The sequence below is a fragment of the Polyergus mexicanus genome, unplaced genomic scaffold (assembly GCF_030449975.1).
Source record: "Polyergus mexicanus isolate NDT 795.1 unplaced genomic scaffold, iyPolMexi1.0 SCAF_10, whole genome shotgun sequence".
Taxonomy (NCBI): Eukaryota; Metazoa; Arthropoda; class Insecta; order Hymenoptera; family Formicidae; genus Polyergus; species Polyergus mexicanus.
The window spans coordinates 8,495,940-8,513,753 of record NW_027223330.1 but is presented as its reverse complement, the minus strand read 5'-3'; the positions used below and the strand labels follow the sequence as shown (position 1 = coordinate 8,513,753).

At 36.0% G+C, this 17,814-nt stretch overlaps 4 protein-coding genes across 9 annotated transcripts in view; 2 read left to right on the top strand and 2 right to left on the bottom strand.

Moving 5' to 3' along the window:
- LOC138936763 (uncharacterized) overlaps positions 1-2,329 on the bottom strand; it is a 40,822-nt gene extending 38,493 nt beyond the window's left edge. For all 6 annotated transcript variants that reach the window (XM_070302383.1, XM_070302384.1, XM_070302385.1 and 3 more), the window contains exon 1: positions 2,190-2,329. The gene's annotated coding sequence lies outside the window, so the exon portion shown is untranslated. The remainder of the gene's footprint in view (positions 1-2,189) is intronic.
- Positions 2,330-5,120: 2,791 nt separating this feature from the next.
- LOC138936978 (lysine-specific demethylase 6A-like) lies at positions 5,121-7,488 on the top strand. The gene is made up of 4 exons (XM_070302799.1): positions 5,121-5,163; positions 5,235-5,928; positions 6,067-6,660; positions 7,140-7,488. The coding sequence occupies exons 1-4, from the start codon at positions 5,144-5,146 to the stop codon at positions 7,308-7,310; spliced, it is 1,479 nt and encodes a 492-aa protein (XP_070158900.1). The 5' UTR covers positions 5,121-5,143; the 3' UTR covers positions 7,311-7,488.
- Positions 7,489-8,415: 927 nt separating this feature from the next.
- LOC138937061 (cysteine-rich PDZ-binding protein) lies at positions 8,416-9,302 on the top strand. The gene is made up of 2 exons (XM_070302944.1): positions 8,416-8,578; positions 8,679-9,302. Exon 2 carries the CDS (start codon positions 8,739-8,741, stop codon positions 9,039-9,041), a length of 303 nt encoding a protein of 100 aa, XP_070159045.1. The 5' UTR covers positions 8,416-8,578; positions 8,679-8,738; the 3' UTR covers positions 9,042-9,302.
- A 779-nt stretch (positions 9,303-10,081) lies between these two features.
- LOC138936762 (uncharacterized) overlaps positions 10,082-17,814 on the bottom strand; it is a 30,023-nt gene continuing 22,290 nt past the window's right edge. The window contains exons 3-4 of the mRNA XM_070302382.1: positions 16,641-16,791; positions 10,082-15,705 (exon numbers count right to left, since the gene is read on the bottom strand). Coding sequence (XP_070158483.1) covers positions 12,593-15,705; positions 16,641-16,791 — 3,264 coding nt within the window. The 3' untranslated portion in view covers positions 10,082-12,592. The remainder of the gene's footprint in view (positions 15,706-16,640; positions 16,792-17,814) is intronic.

Below are 17,814 nucleotides of genomic sequence, written 5' to 3'. Positions count from 1 at the left end.
TTAGATTTACAGGTTTCTCCAGGGAGTAGACATCCTGCGGACGTATCAACGATTAACAAGTCGAATGCGAGGGAAAGCTAGTAGTAGTAATCGAGTAGCGCCTTATGCAGTGTCTTATTCAAAATAGAATGGTGGAGAAAATCGAACAAAACACTGCTTGATTTACCCCTCCCTCGACTTTGCATATATTGGGACTAATATTCGACGTTATTTATTCGAAAAGAGAAAAGCAAGCTGTGCGAGTTTCGCCTATCTCGTTCGAGAAAGATCAGTAGAAGAGGTAAACGGATAAGGCGACCGCGCGCTCTCGACTTCTCTTTCTCCATCGACTCTGTGCGTATTCGACGTGTATTAACGTGGAGTTTATGCACCGATTCTAGTAAGGGGATGGTAAGTCAAAGAGCGAGTAATTTGCTTATCTTGCTCGATAAAGGAGAAGATAAACGAGTAATGTGTGCTACTTGAATTGCATCTCTATTAGCTTCGTACGCGCCCGCAAACTTGTAATATCGGATTAATCGAGGGATTAAAAAGTCTGGGAGAGGAGAAGTTTCTTACTTTGCTTTCGTATATTAACTTTTCGATAAGATAAAAAAGCATTGTGCTATTCAAATTAATTCACCTTTGCTACCGACCTCGCGTAAAAAGAGATTCGATATTAAACCGAGAATACAAGTAGTATACAAAGCTACAGTAGTACAAGAGACGGATCAAACAACGAGAGACAGTTATCTTTTTTATTCTATCATGTTCTTCGAGGGGGAAATAAACGAGTAATTCGCTTTTCTCGACGTTCCGTATTCGCGATGTGACGCTCCATTTACTTCGGTGTAACAATAAGGGGCGGACGAAACCAAGCAGCAAATTATTCCCTTACCTACCCTCTTATCGTTTTGCTGAAAGCTAAAGCAAAGTAACCCGCCATTCGACTTATTTCGTTTCCTAACTTCGACATTGTACTCGGACGAAGTCTCGTTTCGATTAATCGTCAGACGAGAAACGTCAAATGGGAGTCACGTCGATAGAAAGATTATTTTTATCGCGACCAAAAAAAAAAAAAACACGCGGACGTACATGACGTAATGCTTGTAAGAGAGAGAAGGAAAGATAGAGCGAAAGAAAATCACGATAATTATCGATCTCGCCGTAAAAAAAAAAAAAAAAATTCTCCTGTTACCTCGGTACGATCTTCATCGCTTATTTCAGAGCCCGGGGTGAAATAAAGACGCGATCGAATTTCCCGAAGAGATTCAAACTCGTTCGTTCTCCTATGACGCATTCGTACAGAATCCTGACGACACGGCGCATGCACCGGCAAAATCACCAGACGTTCATCTCCGACGTATATCCGCGATATGTTGCGACGTCGGAAACTAACCGGATATACTTGTCATCGTTCGAGCGCGCACTCACCTGTAACTGCACCGTTCGAGGCACTCGCAGAAATCTGACCTCTCGGTAGCGATAAAGGCGCGATAAGGCACGATGACGCGCGACCCTCGTGTCCCTCGCCGCGTCTCGCGGGGCTTCATCAATACGACGATCAATCGGGGAGGCAGACTCGACGTGGGCCGAGCGTCGACGAGAACGGCCCACGTTTTTCAAACGCGATGACCGAACGTCGCCGAGGACGTCTCGCCCGCAAAGATTTTCGCGCGCGCGCGCGAGAGAGAGCGAGAGAGAGAACGATAGGCGCCCCGAGCGTACTCGAGCGAACGATGAGGATTCCCCCGAAGGGCGAATCGCATCGACGGTTTACGATCGCGAACGATCCGAGGAGAAACGCTCGAAGGGGGAAAAAGAACGGGCGTAGGGGACGAGACGAGGATATAGGGGAGGGGGGGAGGGGCACGAGTAAATTTTCGGTTGCACTTGGTCGCTTTTTCTCTATCCGCGCGACATGGTATCGTGGGGCGGCAGAGGCGGACGGATCGATTCGCGGCGGACTCGCGTGTCCGTCTCGTCTCGTCGAGAAGAGCGATATCCTTAAACGCGACGGCCGCCACTTCCCTCGCGCTCCACCTTCTCCTCTATACGTCGTTTCCGCCGCCGTTCATCATCCCTTTATACTCCACTCTTCGTTCGTTCCTCGAGACTCGTTTTTGAAAGCGAAAGAAAAAGAGAGAGGGGGAGAGAGAGAGAGAGAGAGAGAAAGAGAGGAAAGAGCGGCCGTCGCTGACGATAATTACCTTTTTGTCGCGTAGCGTTCAAGGCATACACTGATCACTGTATTAAGGCACGGTATGCACACTGTCTCAATCCTCGGGTCTCGCAAAACTAGCCGCGATAATCCGGTAGCCGCGAGCGCGAGTCACACTACGGGGTTGCACCGAGGATGGCCGGGTACTGAACAGCCAGATGGCGCTCGCGCTCGCGCGCCACCCCTATCGTCTAAAACGACCGTCGCGCCACCACCACCGATACTCCGAGTATCCCCCCCCCCCCATTCACCGCTAATGCTCGTTTCTCACGTTCGCGAGGAGGGCGCTCGATACCGCGGTTTCGATTTCCGTCATGGAATGTGAAAAGTATAGATCGCTTTTACACTAGCCGAACGCGAAAGGATAAAATATTACGTTTATCATACGATAAACTTTTTAAGCATACCGATCGGCTGTAAAATAGAAAAAGACGGATTCTATGTCTTTCTTTTTCTATCAGAAATACTACTCCCGGAGAAAAGTCTGAGAGAGGCCATGTCGCTGTTTTTCTAAATTGTACAGTAGCGCCATCTAGATTCATTTTAAAGTACGCGGAACTACATGGTTAGATACATTTTTCGGTGCCTCGACCGGTAAAAGGATCGGTTGGTGCATGTCCCTGCTATATAATATATATATATATACGTGGAATATTAAATTAAATAAGTATTTTAAATCATAGATTAATTATTGATTAATCGATAGATGTGAAAGCTTTTCGTTAAGTTAATTACTCAATCCTACGATTCGTTTATTTAATTACGCGTTCCCAATATGAATCATATTTAGATCGTCGAAAAGTCAAACGATAAAGCGGACAAAATATATTTAATTTTAAGTATTTTTAAAGAAATAATTGTTGCTTAGAGAGAAAGAGAGAAAGAGAGAAAGAAAGAAAGAGAGAGAAAGAGAGAGAGAATTATATATTAATTATATCAAATTGTTTCCCGATATTTATCGCGATCGCGTTTAGAAAAGGAATTTAACGGAGCGCCTCAAACTACTATATCACTATTCAAGTGTTGTCGTGCGAATGATAAGAAGTAAGATTAAGCGAGAAAGGAATTCAAAACAGCGCTTCTCTCCCACTGTTAAATATTATTGAAGTATCGCTGTGCGAATAATAACAAAGCCGAAACACAATAGCGCGCTATTGTTTACGCTGACAAGGCCGTATACCATGTTGTTGATAATTCGCAGCCGAAATTATTTTGCATATTATGATACAAGCGAAATATTAAATTATAGAAATATTTTTTTTTAAATTATAGATCTATTATTTAATAAAGGATTAAAATATCGCAGAGCTTATCGTTATGTTAATTACTCTGACCTGCGCGATTCGACTATTTTTTATTGCAATATATTTAAATAATCAAAAAGTCGTACGATAAAGCATGGGACAAAATATCTTTACTCTAAGTATCGATAAAAAATAGTTATTATTTGTAAAGATTGCAAGAAAACGATAATTTATAATCTAGATTTCTGTCACTTCAATTCTAACTTTAAGAGATATTCTTACTTGTATTTTATCGGTTAAGGATAATTTTAATGAATTAATCAGATTTTTGCGATTAAAATCACATCAAATGCAACATAAATCGGATAATTTTTAACTAAATCAATAATAAAAATGTTGCTTACATATTTAACTAAAAATTATCCGGTTTATGTCATAGGTATTCGATATTATTTTAATCGCAAAAAAATCATTAAAATTATTTTTAAATAGGTAAAATACAAAATATGAAAGTTTTATTTTCTATAGTAATATGACACATATGACAAGTTGCAAAAATTGCGATACGCAAATGTATTACATCTTACTGCGTGAAATCAATTTTATATCAACATTTTCTAAGTGATCTCCTAGAGATAAACGTATGTGATTTTGGAAATATTTAGTTTGACACATATTCCATTTCTCAGAATATAAAACTGAAAAGAATGAGACTTTTATTATTAATAATAAAGAAATTAAATTTATTCATTATGTTGATATAGTTTTCTTGAAAATAAGAAGAAAAGAGTACGTAATTTTTTTTACTGATTGTACCAAGAGATTAGATATTCTAGATTTTTTCACTAAATACTTTTCAAATAATTTCTTATTTCATCGTGTAAAAATTTCATCTTTCCGTAGAATTTTTCAAGAATATATTTCTCGCAAAGAAAAGATATATTTCACTCTTTAATCATAAATAAAATGACAAAAGTAGTATATTAAATATGATGCTGTGTACATCAACTTTTATAAAGAGTGTCCAAAATTGAAAATAGAATACAGAATAGAGAAATATGGTTTTAAAAATGAAGAATTTGATTTTTGTTATTTATTTGCACTCCTTAATTTATATAACATTTTTGTTTTCAACTGCTACTTATACTATTAAAAATTACTATTAGTGCCATAAAATATTAGACCAAAAAATATTACACTCTATTTCTTTATTAAGCACCACTGATTTTTTATTCTGAAAAATATGATAAAGAGAGAAAACATAAATGAATTTTTTGAATCGTGTTTTCTTTTTTGATTTTCTCAAGAAAATAAAAATTATGAATATAAAAGCGACATTTGGTAGTTATATCTAGTCAAATATGTTATTGTATACTTTGACAAAGACAAAAACATTTTAAACATTTACTTCATGACAATAAGTGGATATGTTTTTCTCAGACAGACATTATTATTCAACAAATAAACACACCGATTATCGTTTACCTATAATAACAAAGATTGCCAACGGAATAATAAAGATATGTTATCCATCGATCATCACAAATAGTCAATAAGGGAAAAACATTATTTGTCTTATGTTTTTTTCTATTCATCGTATCCTTCTTATTACCTTGCTTTTTGATTTTATCTTCCAATAGATCCAGTATTAAATTTGCTAACAATCAGATCAGTCACAATTGACTTGTATAACATAATAATGGAGGATATTGAATGGCTGTCAGTGTATTTTTTTTTATTTTGCAATAAAACTGTTCCTTATTTTTATTATAACTTTTATTTATCTACAGACGAGTACCGGAATTAAATATCGAAGCCGATGGCAAGACGATCATAAAGATGTGTAAGGATAAAGGACTGAATAGCGTACCGAAATTCTCGTTACTGAGCGTTTGTCAGCCACCGAATCCGCCTAGTAAACGATTAACAATAGAACAACTATCGCCATTGACGCCGAGCTTACAAATAACTAATAGAAATGAAGCATTCAATCCGTTAATACGAGATTTGTGTCTGAAACACCCAATCTTTGTGATACGCGGCCTTGTCGCGACTCTCAATTTCGACGTGGGTCTTTTTTCTACTAAGACTTTAGTTGAGACGAATCCGACTGGCAGTATCGAGGTGCGCACGCAGATGAAGCAAACTAGTGTGGAAAACTGGAATCGAAAACATAGTCGGATGGTCTGGAAATGCCATAGTCACCGAACCTACTCGACGATCGCCCAGTACGCGAATTATCAAGCCAAGAAAATCCTGGAGAGCATAGAGGGAGAGAAAGAGAACACACAAAAGACGATTAAGGAGGAAACGAAACTACTCTTCGGCACCAACGTGGATTTATCGAACATAAAAATATGGAAACGGCAACTGGAGGAGCTAAAAAAGCTGCCATCTTTATTTCAGGTGGGATCAGACGACAGTATGCTCAACTATGTAGGTCACAATATCTTGGGAATGAACACTGTGCAATTGTATATGAAGGTATATTGAAATATTTCGATATAATAAAAAAATTTTAATTAAAATTAAAAGATCTCTCTATATAGAGCATCCCCTGTATGAAAAAAATTATCAAAGCATTTCTTGCAAATGTAACTTAGCTTTTACAATCGTCTATAGGTACCTGGTTGCAGAACACCTGGTCATCAAGAGAACAATAACTTCTGCTCGGTTAATATCAACATCGGACCGGGCGACTGCGAATGGTTTGCGGTACCATACGAATATTGGGGTGCAATATGCTCGCTTTGCGAGCGTAACGGCGTCGATTATCTACACGGTAGTTGGTGGCCGCCAACTTTGGAGCAGTTACACAGGGAGAATATTCCGGTATACAAATTCGATCAGAAATCAGGCCATCTGGTATGGGTGAACGTCGGCTGCGTACACTGGGTATACGCGAAAGGCTTTTGTAATAATATTGCGTGGAACGTTGGACCATTCACCGCTGAACAGTACCAAGCCGCCATTGAGCGCTATGAATGGAACAAGTCACGAAAATTTCAATCGATTGTACCGATGGTGCATCTATCTTGGAACTTGGCATGTAATAACAACGTGTCAGATATGCAACTATACCGAATGATCAAAAATTGCTTGTTGCTGACGATGAGACAACATTATTTAACATTGGAGTTTGTGAAAAATAAAAGTATTAAAGTTGAATCTAATGAATGCGACTTGAAGAATACGCCCTATTGTGAAAAGTGCATGGTGAATTTCTTTTTTTTATATTTTCAATAACTTTGGACGAATACATATTCTGTAGAAATTATAACGAAAAGAGTCTCGAAAAAAAGAGTTTCTTTTTCTATATAGATTTTTAAAATCTTAAAAATTGCTTATAGATAAAGAGGGAGATTATATATAAAGCGAGACAAAATATTTTTATTTTCTCAGATAAAATAAATTTCGATCACAGCAAATTCTCTCATCGTGATTTTCATATTTTATTTCGTTAAGTCATATTTCTTAAAGACACGCTAACACACATACACATTTAAATAAATTATTAAATATTATCTTATTGTTGTTTGGTTTTCGCTACAACTCTTTTCTCTACTTAATGTAGAATTTTATTTCAAAAATTATGTTTTATTATAAAATATATCAGTATTTCTACTCATATGTATTATTATTATATATTTTTTTATTTATTTTACATTTATTATTTTTAATGTTTACTTTTGCAGGTTGAAGTATTTGGCATTTTGATTATTCGTTCGAAAGCGAAACGCAATGTGCCATATTGTTTAGATTGCGCACTTAAACTTTCTCCTATATTAGAAGGATTTATCTGCGTGGAAGAGAATAATCTACACGATGTAATAAACATTTATGATAACTTCGTTCGAAAGCAGTAGTGCCGCATCCATTTGTTCTAAACTATTGAAACGTTAATTGAAGATTACTAAAATTACATATATTTTAAAATATACTTTTGTTTTATTTAGAAAGTTCTAAAAGTTTATAAAAATTATATCGAGAAGTATGAATGAAAAAATAATTTAAATAACAAAAAATTAATTAATTTTATTTCGTGTATATATATCAGAGAAATTTTAAATTTTTTGGAAAGATTGTTGAAACTGAAATGGTTAATATATAAATTATGATAATTAATGAATAATTTATTAAAAGAAATATTTTTAAAACAATTTTATATAATAGTATATTTAGTTTTTAATATAAGATTTAATTGATATAAATAAAAAATATAAATATTTAAAAAAAGTTTACATTTTTATATAAAGATAATATATAAATTTATTATAAAGTTATTTTAGGATAAGAAGAATAATATATTTATAAAATTTGGAATTGATTAATAATTGATGTTATTCGCATAAATTTGTAAAATCTTATTGATACTGCATATATATATATATATATATATATATATATATATATATATATATATATATATATATATATATATATAGATTTATTTATTTATTTGGACTTTTTTAGAATACTACAATAATAGGAAAAATTTAAAGTAGTTTTTATCGTAAATTTAATTTTTAATTTTGTTTTTCATTCTTTGTTTAAATTTGGAAGTAAATAATATATAATATATATTATTTAAATTTCATAGAATGCAAATTCTCTTGGAGCATCAGATTCTATGAATATATCTACAAAATAGTGGACAAAGATAATTTGTAAAATTATTATAAAATTCTATTACTGTAGGATAGGAGAAAAAAATAATATTTATAAAATATGAAATTGTTTAATAATTCTACATATAATGGTGAACGAATACAACATCTTTCTTTGATGAGTTTACGAACGCGCTAAAATTACTCTGGGGTCTGTTCTTTGCAGCTAAACTGTGCTGAACCGGCTGCACTGGTTCAGAGTTTATCTTTCTCTCTCCCTATTGGAAGGAGGAGGATGGGCTCTGAACTGGTGCAGCCAGTTCAGCTGTAAAGAACAGACCTGAGGAGTTATGAGAGTGATCTCGATCGTACTTCGATTCTGCACCTTTTTGTTTATTTATGTGTAAAACAATGATTTGAAGAAAGTTCCAATACTGTGAAATAATTCATTATTGTAAATTTATGTCACAGTGTGTGTGCATAAATAATAAATCATTTGAAAGTGAAAAACAATATAGAAAGTCAAGGTATAATAAATGACATAACATAATTGCATCCTCGATAATGTGTAAAAATAATCTTTTGTCAACTATTTTTTTGATGTACAATTATTTTCAAATCTTTCAGATATATCTGTGGTTTTTCTTCTGCAAAAAACAAAAAAACAAAAACAAATCTAATCTCGACATGGTTTGCGAAAAGTGCGAGAAGAAATTGGGTAAGGTTATCACGCCTGATCCTTGGAAGACAGGTGCGAGAAACACTGTGGAAAGCGGAGGTCGTCAGGTAGGGGAGAACAAAGCTTTATCTGCGGGAAAAGCTCGATTCAATCCATACACCACGAAATTCGAGATTTGCAGAATATGTAGGCAAAAGGTACATCAAGTGGGTTCCCACTATTGTCAGTCCTGCGCATACAAGAAGGCTATCTGTGCTATGTGTGGCAAAAAATTAATGAGTACAAAGAATTACAAACAATCTGCGACTTAATTTCAACAATTATGTACATTTTAGACTAATGATTTGCCATATAAGCACATTATTATATGTTTCGAAATATAAGTTTGACAATCGTTTTCGAATAGCTTTGCGACTAGATTACCTGATAGTATATAATTGTATTAAGATATAATATTGTGTATATTAATATTTATGTGATAATTAAATGTAATATAATTATCATTACAAAAAACATTGTTGCGCACAAAATGTAAAACTATATTTGTAAAATATAAATCAATTTGTTAATCACATTATATTTTTAGTTAAATCATTAATGTATACATATATGATGAGTTAATATGATGTACAAATATAAATTTCAAATATTTTCAAATCAAGATAGTAATGAAAATGGATAAAAAAAAATATTTTAAAATAGTATGTTAAAGAAAATTCATTTCAAGCATATTTAGTTTTTTATATACAGCTTATGTCTACATAAATAGTAATTTTTATAAAAATAATAATTAAAGCTTAAAGATAATAAGAATTAAGGCCAATAATGTGTAAAGGATGATTGATATATATTTCGAAATAAAATGCTTACACATTATATATATTCTATAGTTTTTATAATTTTTCTTGTGAAATTCTTGTGTAAGAATAAATATAATAAAAATTTTTAAAGTGGATATATATGTTAGCAGATAATACAATAAAAAGAATATGTCATACTAATTAAATTTTTAAGAATTTCTTTTAAGTCTGAGGTTTTCTATATAAATATTTATCTAAATAAAGCACTCAAATGGAGACAAGGTATTGGAAAAATATAATCAAATGGCAAATAGAAATAAATTAAATTCTCAGAATTATGATATCAGAAATTCCTAGATTTTTTAATCTATTAAAATTCAAAAATCTAGGATATCTGGACATGATATTCACGCTTCGAATATGTTAAAACAGGTAAAATTTTCTGACATCTGATGCATTCTATCGTAAGCTTGTATTGGAGCAATAATTAGAAAACAAATACAAATAATTGTTATTTTCTCATGAAAATATATAGCGTAAAGAAATATATTTCTGCGATACTGGGTTTTATGTCTAAAAATATACATTTTTATTCGTTAAAACTTTATACATTTTTCACTAATAAAAATTATAGACAATAATACAATATATAGTATGTTACCAACATGTTAGTCTTGAAATAAATTATATTACAATAAACGTACACATAGAGAAAGACTTGACGACTGACTCGCATCGGTTAACAATAACACATTCCACGTTTTTTTTAACAGTGCTGTAATACTTCCACCCAATATATGGAGGAACACTTTGATATTAATCGTGTGTTTTATAGTAAATAGTCATATAATTTACTATAAAACGCATGATTTGGGATTTCTTTGTCATCCTTTTGGAAAATACCTAGTATAAAGCGGATAATACAATAAAAAGAAACAATATGCAATATTATAAAAGAAATATACAAAACTTGGAAAAAACGACCATTTTTACACATTTAAAATTAAAATGTTATAGGAAAATAATAATAAGCAATATATTTAAAAAACGAAAATAATGTAATTATGCGTAAAATTTTATTAATTACGCTTGTTCTTTGTGTATCTTGTATGCGCGGACAGTATTCGTACACAATTAGAATTTAGCATGCGGGAGACGGTTAGTAAATTATTAAGTTCATTAATCCCGGATTTGCAAATTATTTCGCTTACATACTATATACCATATATTATTACGCAACGTATTATTTGATTACAGATCTTATCGGCAAAGGTATTTGCATCTCATAATGGATGTATGTATAAAACACGACGATCTTATCAAGTATCTCTAATTACTTGTAAATAAAACAAGTCACATATTCAGATTGCAGATAATAAGATAAGATTCTCTTTCTCTTCTTCGAGTAAAAGTATTCGAGAATTAAAAATACAGCATTTCGCATACGGTCATTGCAAAATCCTCGCTGCATATTTAGCATTAAATGTAATTATTTTGTTTTGATTGAATTGTGTGATATTCGTATAATACGCGCGATATTCAACATAAAAAAAAGTAAGATGATAATCATATTTAACATTTAATGTACGATAAAAGTATGAACAAGATAACAGAGAAAAATTATACGTAAAATACACGACAGTAAAATTATTTTCAGATAAATTAGAATTACGTATTTCTCATTATACATGTATGTGCAATTAGCAAGATTCTAATGTATGTGTGTGTAGGAGTTAAAAATTATTTTGATTTAAAATAGGAAAGAAAATAAAAGTTTTGTTAAAAAAAAATATATGCACAATTTTTTATATAATAAAATATGCTAAGTTTGTTACAACGTTTGTGTTTAAGGGGACGAGTATCAAAATATAATTATAGTTGTAATTATAGTAGTTTATTTCTGAACAGATTTTAAAAAAATAATTGGATCACACGCATGGGTTCCAAGAAAAAAAAAAGTACATATAAAGAAAAACATGATTTTCTTATATGTTCAAACATTTTTTTAAGGCACTTAGATATATCCAAAAATTATGTTATATAGCTAAAAAAAATGTTTAAAAAAATTGTGTTCTTCTTTTCTAAAAAATAAAAAATTCTAATATTTTTATCATTTTATACCCGCCCCCTTAAAAAGCACTGGCCCGATTGATTGGATTTAACGCACAAGCTAAAATTCGCGATCTCTTACATGCATTCGCATTTCAAATCCGCACTTCAAGTATGTAATCCCTTCAGTTCATAATTACTCTTAATGGCACATATATAGTTTCTTAGCTTTTATTTATTTTACTTTTTTTTATGAGGACCAATTTTAGAAATCAAAATATAAATTCTCATATTGTAGTCATGATAGACAATCGATTTAATATGTATGCGTATAGAAATGTTTTCAAATATATGCAATATGTAACAGTCATTTTTTTATTTATTTTAGATATGCTGCTGTTCTCTCTCTAAGATATTGAAATAAATTACCTAGGAAATTATAGAGAATTGAAAAAAAATTATACACACACAAGCGAAAATATTTATGTGTAGAATAAAAATCTTCGGTAAAGTCGTCAAGAAGCGTGTTCTCTGGATCTATATTTTGTACATACTTGATACCATATAGTGTGTGAAACACGTATCGCTCCAAGAAATACATCAACATACGTGACATAAAGCTAATCATTTTCTCACCTTTCAGTTTACATATGTTTCTCGCTGTTCATTTCGATTACATCGGAAACTTGGGATCAAAAAAGAAAAAAGACGAAATTTTAATTGCTGAAAAAATATACATTAAAAGTGCAAAAATATTATTTATCTCAGAAAATCATTAAGTGCGACATTCTTAAACTCGATTTAAAAGGACATTAAATCTAAAATCTTTAGTTTTCAGGGAACTTGAAAAATTCATTCATCATCATTATATTATTCGTTTTCATAAAGAAACACCATACACGAAGAGGTTTTGTCATTCCTGATACTTTTTGAATAAAATGCCTTCTTAAAATAAGTGATACCGTTTACTTCCAGTTTGCATTTTTAAGAAAGAAGCGACGATCGTGAATATTCTAATTCGCATCGTCCCTGGACGACAACATGATGTTGGTAACGGGTTGCGGTTGGCTGGAAGCAGGGTTCCAACGATTTTGCTCTTTGTCGGACATGAAGATCCAGTGTTCGAACTTCTTGCCTTCCGATTGCTTGATTTCTGACGGATGCGACGGATCCAAGATCTGACCTCTCTTGCCCGTCGCGGACTTGTATTCGGATACGTAAACCACCTGCTTGTCCGTCCGGTCCTCCTTCGGGCTTCTCGTGATGTCTGATCGTCTCGGTGGTACCGGCGGTTTTTTACCGGACGTGGGTTTGCCGTTCGACGTCGCCTTGATCTCGTGCTGTATCAGCGATTTTCGCGACTCGCCGTTAGTCCCCGTCGTAATTACTCCATCCTCGTTCTCACTGTCAATTTCACGAACGCTGTCTCTGTTGGGCGATACCTTTATTTCCGTGATATAGGTCATCTTGTGAGCAGCGTTCAATGGCATAGGTGTATCGGGCAAGGGTGGACGATTCTCCGAATCTTGCGGATTGTTGTAGTCTATTGACTCGCGAACTAGACCACTGTCCTCGCTGTTTTCGCCGCTCGACACACTGACACTGCTGATATTGTGACGGTTCTCTTTGGTTGAGGACGGACTCTTACTGTGCGCCGTCACACCTGAACCGAAATCGTATTCATCCTCTTCTTCCTCTTCTTCGCCGTTGTCTCCGTCACGACCGGAGACATTAATAACGCGTCTGGCAAAATGCGTATCGATGAAGGAGGAGTCGGTCGGCGAACACTTATCGCTCCGTTGCTCGAATTTCGTCCGATGCGCCTGGAATGTGGAGAAGGTACCGTTCTTTCCCTCCGTGTTCGTTTCTTCCCTCGGATCCTGGGATTTATTGCGTCTGGCGGGCTCCGATTTGGACGTATGAATTCGTAGATGCGTCGGGGTACATGCCCGTTCTACTTCTTTCTCCACATTTTCTCTTATCTTATTGTCATCTGAAAACGATCGCACGGTCACGCGATGTGGCCTATCGGCGTGTTTTCCGCATTCGCAATTGACGTTGTGCTGGCAGTGCCTGTTCTCGCAACCGTGACAACCTCTGTCTATGGTTATCTTCGAGATGGGCTCTTCCACAACGGCCTGCTTATCGGCATAGAGTGATGCGTTATTAAGAGGTGCTTTTTCTTCTTCCCGCTCGTTTAGTTGCGCCAGATTCACTGTCTTTGTCGTCGATTCCGCTGGTGAGACATTCGCGTGTAGCTTAAAGTAGCGCAAAGCGCGATTGAAGTCCTCTGACTTTTCCAACACGGAATTGTCCGTATTATTTCCGGAGAGTTCCTCCTCACTTTGGTTCTCTTTAGAGAAGCGTTTCTCATCGGCCAATTGAAAGTCCAGCTCCACCTCTTTCGGGGTCGGACTCTTCACTACCCGGCCGTCGTTTACGATCCTAGCTAGAGAATTGTCCTCGTCCGGATTGAACATCCGTTCAGCATGAATAAACTCCTGTGTCAATCGCTTGCTCAACGGCAAGTTGTACAGTTCAATACTGGTAAAGTCGTGATCATTATTGTCGGGTTTTTTCTTCTCGGACACATCGTCTACCACTGTTGTTTCAGTGATTTCCTCCTTTAGCTTGATTTCCACTGCAGATTTGGAACGTTCGAGAGTGCCATTGCTTTTCTTTCTCGTACTTATTTTCCCGCGCGCTTTCTCGTCCGCTTCAGCAGCAGCTTCGCTCCAGATCACATCCTCCAGGGTGCCCCATTCATTCGACTTCTTCAACTTTCGTCGGTCAAAGGAATCAATTTGATCAAGTTTGGTAAGATCCTCCGTAGATTCATTGATGTCTTCAGGCGGCAGCGGCGCCTTACGCTTCTTCGTATTGGTATCAGCGCTCATGTCGAGACTCTGCGCTCTCTCGAGGGTCGCCGCGGTCCTGCTTTCATACTTGGACAGGTCGCCTAGACTGGCGGCCTTTCTGTAATCCTCATCCTCATCGTCGTCGTTTGCCTCCGGCACAGGCGTGCGATGAATGGTGATGTCCGCTGCATTCAGCTCGATTGTCGTGAAGCTGTTCTGCATCTCGTTGTCCGTATCCGATTCGGAGTTGCGTCTGTTCACCACCGACTGGCTTTCCAAACGGTGTCTTCGCGCATCCGTGTTTTCGCGCACCTTGTTCACATAATCGCACAATGATTCCGTATAATCGGCAATGCTGTCGATAGTGTCGATGGCGTCCTTCTTCGCGAGCGGCGGCATCTCGCTGATATTGTTCCTCGGTGGCGCCGGCGCCTTCCGTTTGTTCTTCTGCGGACTCTTGGCGCCGTCAGAGTCCGGCGACGAACTGCTAATCTTCAACGGCTCTGAACTGCTCTTCCGATTTCTGCGAGCCGCCATAGCCGCGTTGTGTACCTCTGTTGGCACCTCCGACGGTATATTGAGCCCTCCTCCAGCATCAGCGCTTCTTCTGCCGGCTTTGTTGTCCGACAAGTTGGTGGTGATTCTCGCCGAGACGACGCCATCAGGCTGATCTGCACGTTGCTGAAAATTCTCGTTACAGAGCTTCTTCTCGTTCAGCGGTTCGTCGCTCGACGTCACAGACTGTCTGTTCGAAGAAGCCAGCAGCTTTTCAGCATCTATCTTGCGCGAGTGCCTTCTCTCCAGGTTCGTGTTGTGCTCGTTTTGATTTTCGATTCGGTGCACGGTGCCGTCTAACGCCGGCAGTACCTTGATGCCAAACTTGTGATGATTATTTTTTGTCGTCTCGTCGTGACGTCTCTCGAGACTTTGTCCGCCACCCGGCGTCGATTTCGACGACTTGAGGGTCGAGTTCATCGTCGATTGATTGGAGCCGACGGATTCGTTTGGATCGGCTATGAAGAGCCGTTTCGCGACGCTTTTATGGGCCTGCGTCAACTCTGGGATCGATTGACTCCTGTAGAGAGGATGGCAAATCCTCGTCGGGCTTGGGCCCACACTCTTCTTCAGCAACGTTGTCGGCTTCGAGCCATTACCGCCGCTCTCCACTTCCAGCTCCACATCATACGGCGAGGCGTAGCTAAGAATCGTCAGCGCGTCCTCGTACACCATGTTGCGGAAGCTGATTTTCACGCTGGAGATACGATCGCCTGTATAATAACAAATTTTTTTTACTGAATACATTACGAAACAAAGATGATGTTCTTTTGCAAAATTAATTTTTATTTAAAGCATGACGTACATTTTGAATATTTCTGATGTGTATTTCTGATCCATTTCAAAGAGATAACAACTGGAAATGTTTTAGAAAAGTCGGCTTTAGTTTTTTAGATTTTATTATAAAAAAATATTAAGAATTCAATCGCAACGCTTCGCTCGTACAAAATAAATTCTACAATTTTCTAAAAATTATTATCAAATACGGATATGTTCTTTTAATTGATACTTTGTTTTTCAAGATTAGAACTTGTTGAGCTGACTCTGTCAAACCAGGCCAACGATAACGTATGACGATACGAGGATGTGATTCGCGCACTCTACTTATGCCGACAAGTGCACTTACGATGAAGCCTTAATATTCCATCTTAATCGCCTCACGACATGCATTATCAAACGCTCGAACGCGGCGGTAGCAGTGCTTTCATCGCGAAATGTAGGTATGTGGGTGATTTTCAGATCCGCGCGGACTGGCGTTCATCGAGAGACAACATCGCGTCTCGAGGTATTAAATTATAATTTACTTTACTCAATTTACATGGGTGATATCGCTGTTTCCCGATAGAAATTACGCTACATTTCAATCTCGATACAGCTAGCGAGGAGAATTCTCGCAGCTACGTTATCGTCGCATACAGCGATAACTGAATCGAGCGTGAAAATCGAATTGCTAGGCAATATAGATTGTGCTTCTTTTTAATAGACATAAGAATAAAAAATTTTAAAAAAATCAGGTAAATCAAAGAGAGAAGAAATTGAAGATGGTGAGCTCGTCGCGGATAAATCCTCAATTGATATCAGTGATATCAAATCATTGATTAAAACGTACAATAGAAATATTTCGAGTGACGAGATAATAGATACTGACCTGGATGTATCCGTCCGGATTCGGATGCGGGACCGCGATGCAGCAGATCCTTCACGAAGATACCCTCCCTCATGTTGCCGCACACGTTGAAGCCCAGCCCGGTGAAGTCGCGACTACGCAGACCGACCACGCTGACCCTGGTAGCCTTGGGCTGCAAGAACACGTTGATTGCGTTGAAACAAGTGTGATGAAAACGATCGCTCATCACGATCGCCGTCGTGTTAATCGTGTCGATTCGCATCGGCATCGTCGAGTCGATCGAATCAAAGACCGGACGACTCTCGTCGATGACGGATATTAAATTATCCACCCGAGCAACGAATAAACGAAGGAAGAGCGTCATATTCTTATGAAAGTCATGCCAATTTAAAGATACATATTATCACATCCGGCTGGGTCATGTACGTAATATCCGGCTTGCATATAAATCGCGATTGAAAGATTTCTTGCTAAGTTTTTGCATCTCTTTGATTCTTATATCTTAACACAAACATGCAACATGTATGTGTATATATAAAAAAACTCGTTAATTCTTGACGATATGTATATCTTTATTTTTTGAAGTCGTATTTTATCTTGTTTTTATTATTCTTAAACTTATTCTCAAGAATATTATATTTTAATGAACGGAAGTTATATTTAAATTTTTACGAGAAGAAATATTGTATAATCGAAAAATACAGTATTTTCTAATCATCTTGTGGATATTCTAAAAAAAAATTAATTTTGATTTAATCTTTCCTTCGTGAAGAAGGATATTTTGAAATAAGATTAAATCACATGAAGTGTCGCTGGATCGCGCAACTAAACGACGACATTATTATCGTGTTTGACACTTCTTTAGATTTAACCGCGGAATTTATTGTCCACCTGGTGTAATAGCTTGTGTTGGTCGTTTGGGCCGATAATTTCTAATTAAAAATAACCACATAAGATGCCATTTTGTTACATAATATATACATGTAATTACAGAATATATATAGCTGTATTTTTCAATATGGAAGAGATCATTCTCTCTCTCTTTAACAATAAGATATATTTAAAAAATACTGAGAGAGCTACTAAGATTTTTATTATAAAAAATATAGAAAATTTTATTTATCGATTTAAATTTAATTAAGCAAATAAATCGCGCGTGGTTTCCATAAATATATAAGTATATATATATAATTAT

Bases quoted from the DNA above. Each gene is read 5' to 3' on its own strand.
- LOC138937061 (XM_070302944.1), top strand. From the start codon at position 8,739: ATGGTTTGCGAAAAGTGCGAGAAGAAATTGGGTAAGGTTATCACGCCT.
- LOC138936978 (XM_070302799.1), top strand. From the start codon at position 5,144: ATGGAGGATATTGAATGGCT. The intron at 5,164-5,234 runs GTCAGTGTATTT...ATTTATCTACAG, and splicing joins ATGGAGGATATTGAATGGCT to ACGAGTACCGGAATTAAATA. The intron at 5,929-6,066 runs GTATATTGAAAT...AATCGTCTATAG, and splicing joins CTGTGCAATTGTATATGAAG to GTACCTGGTTGCAGAACACC.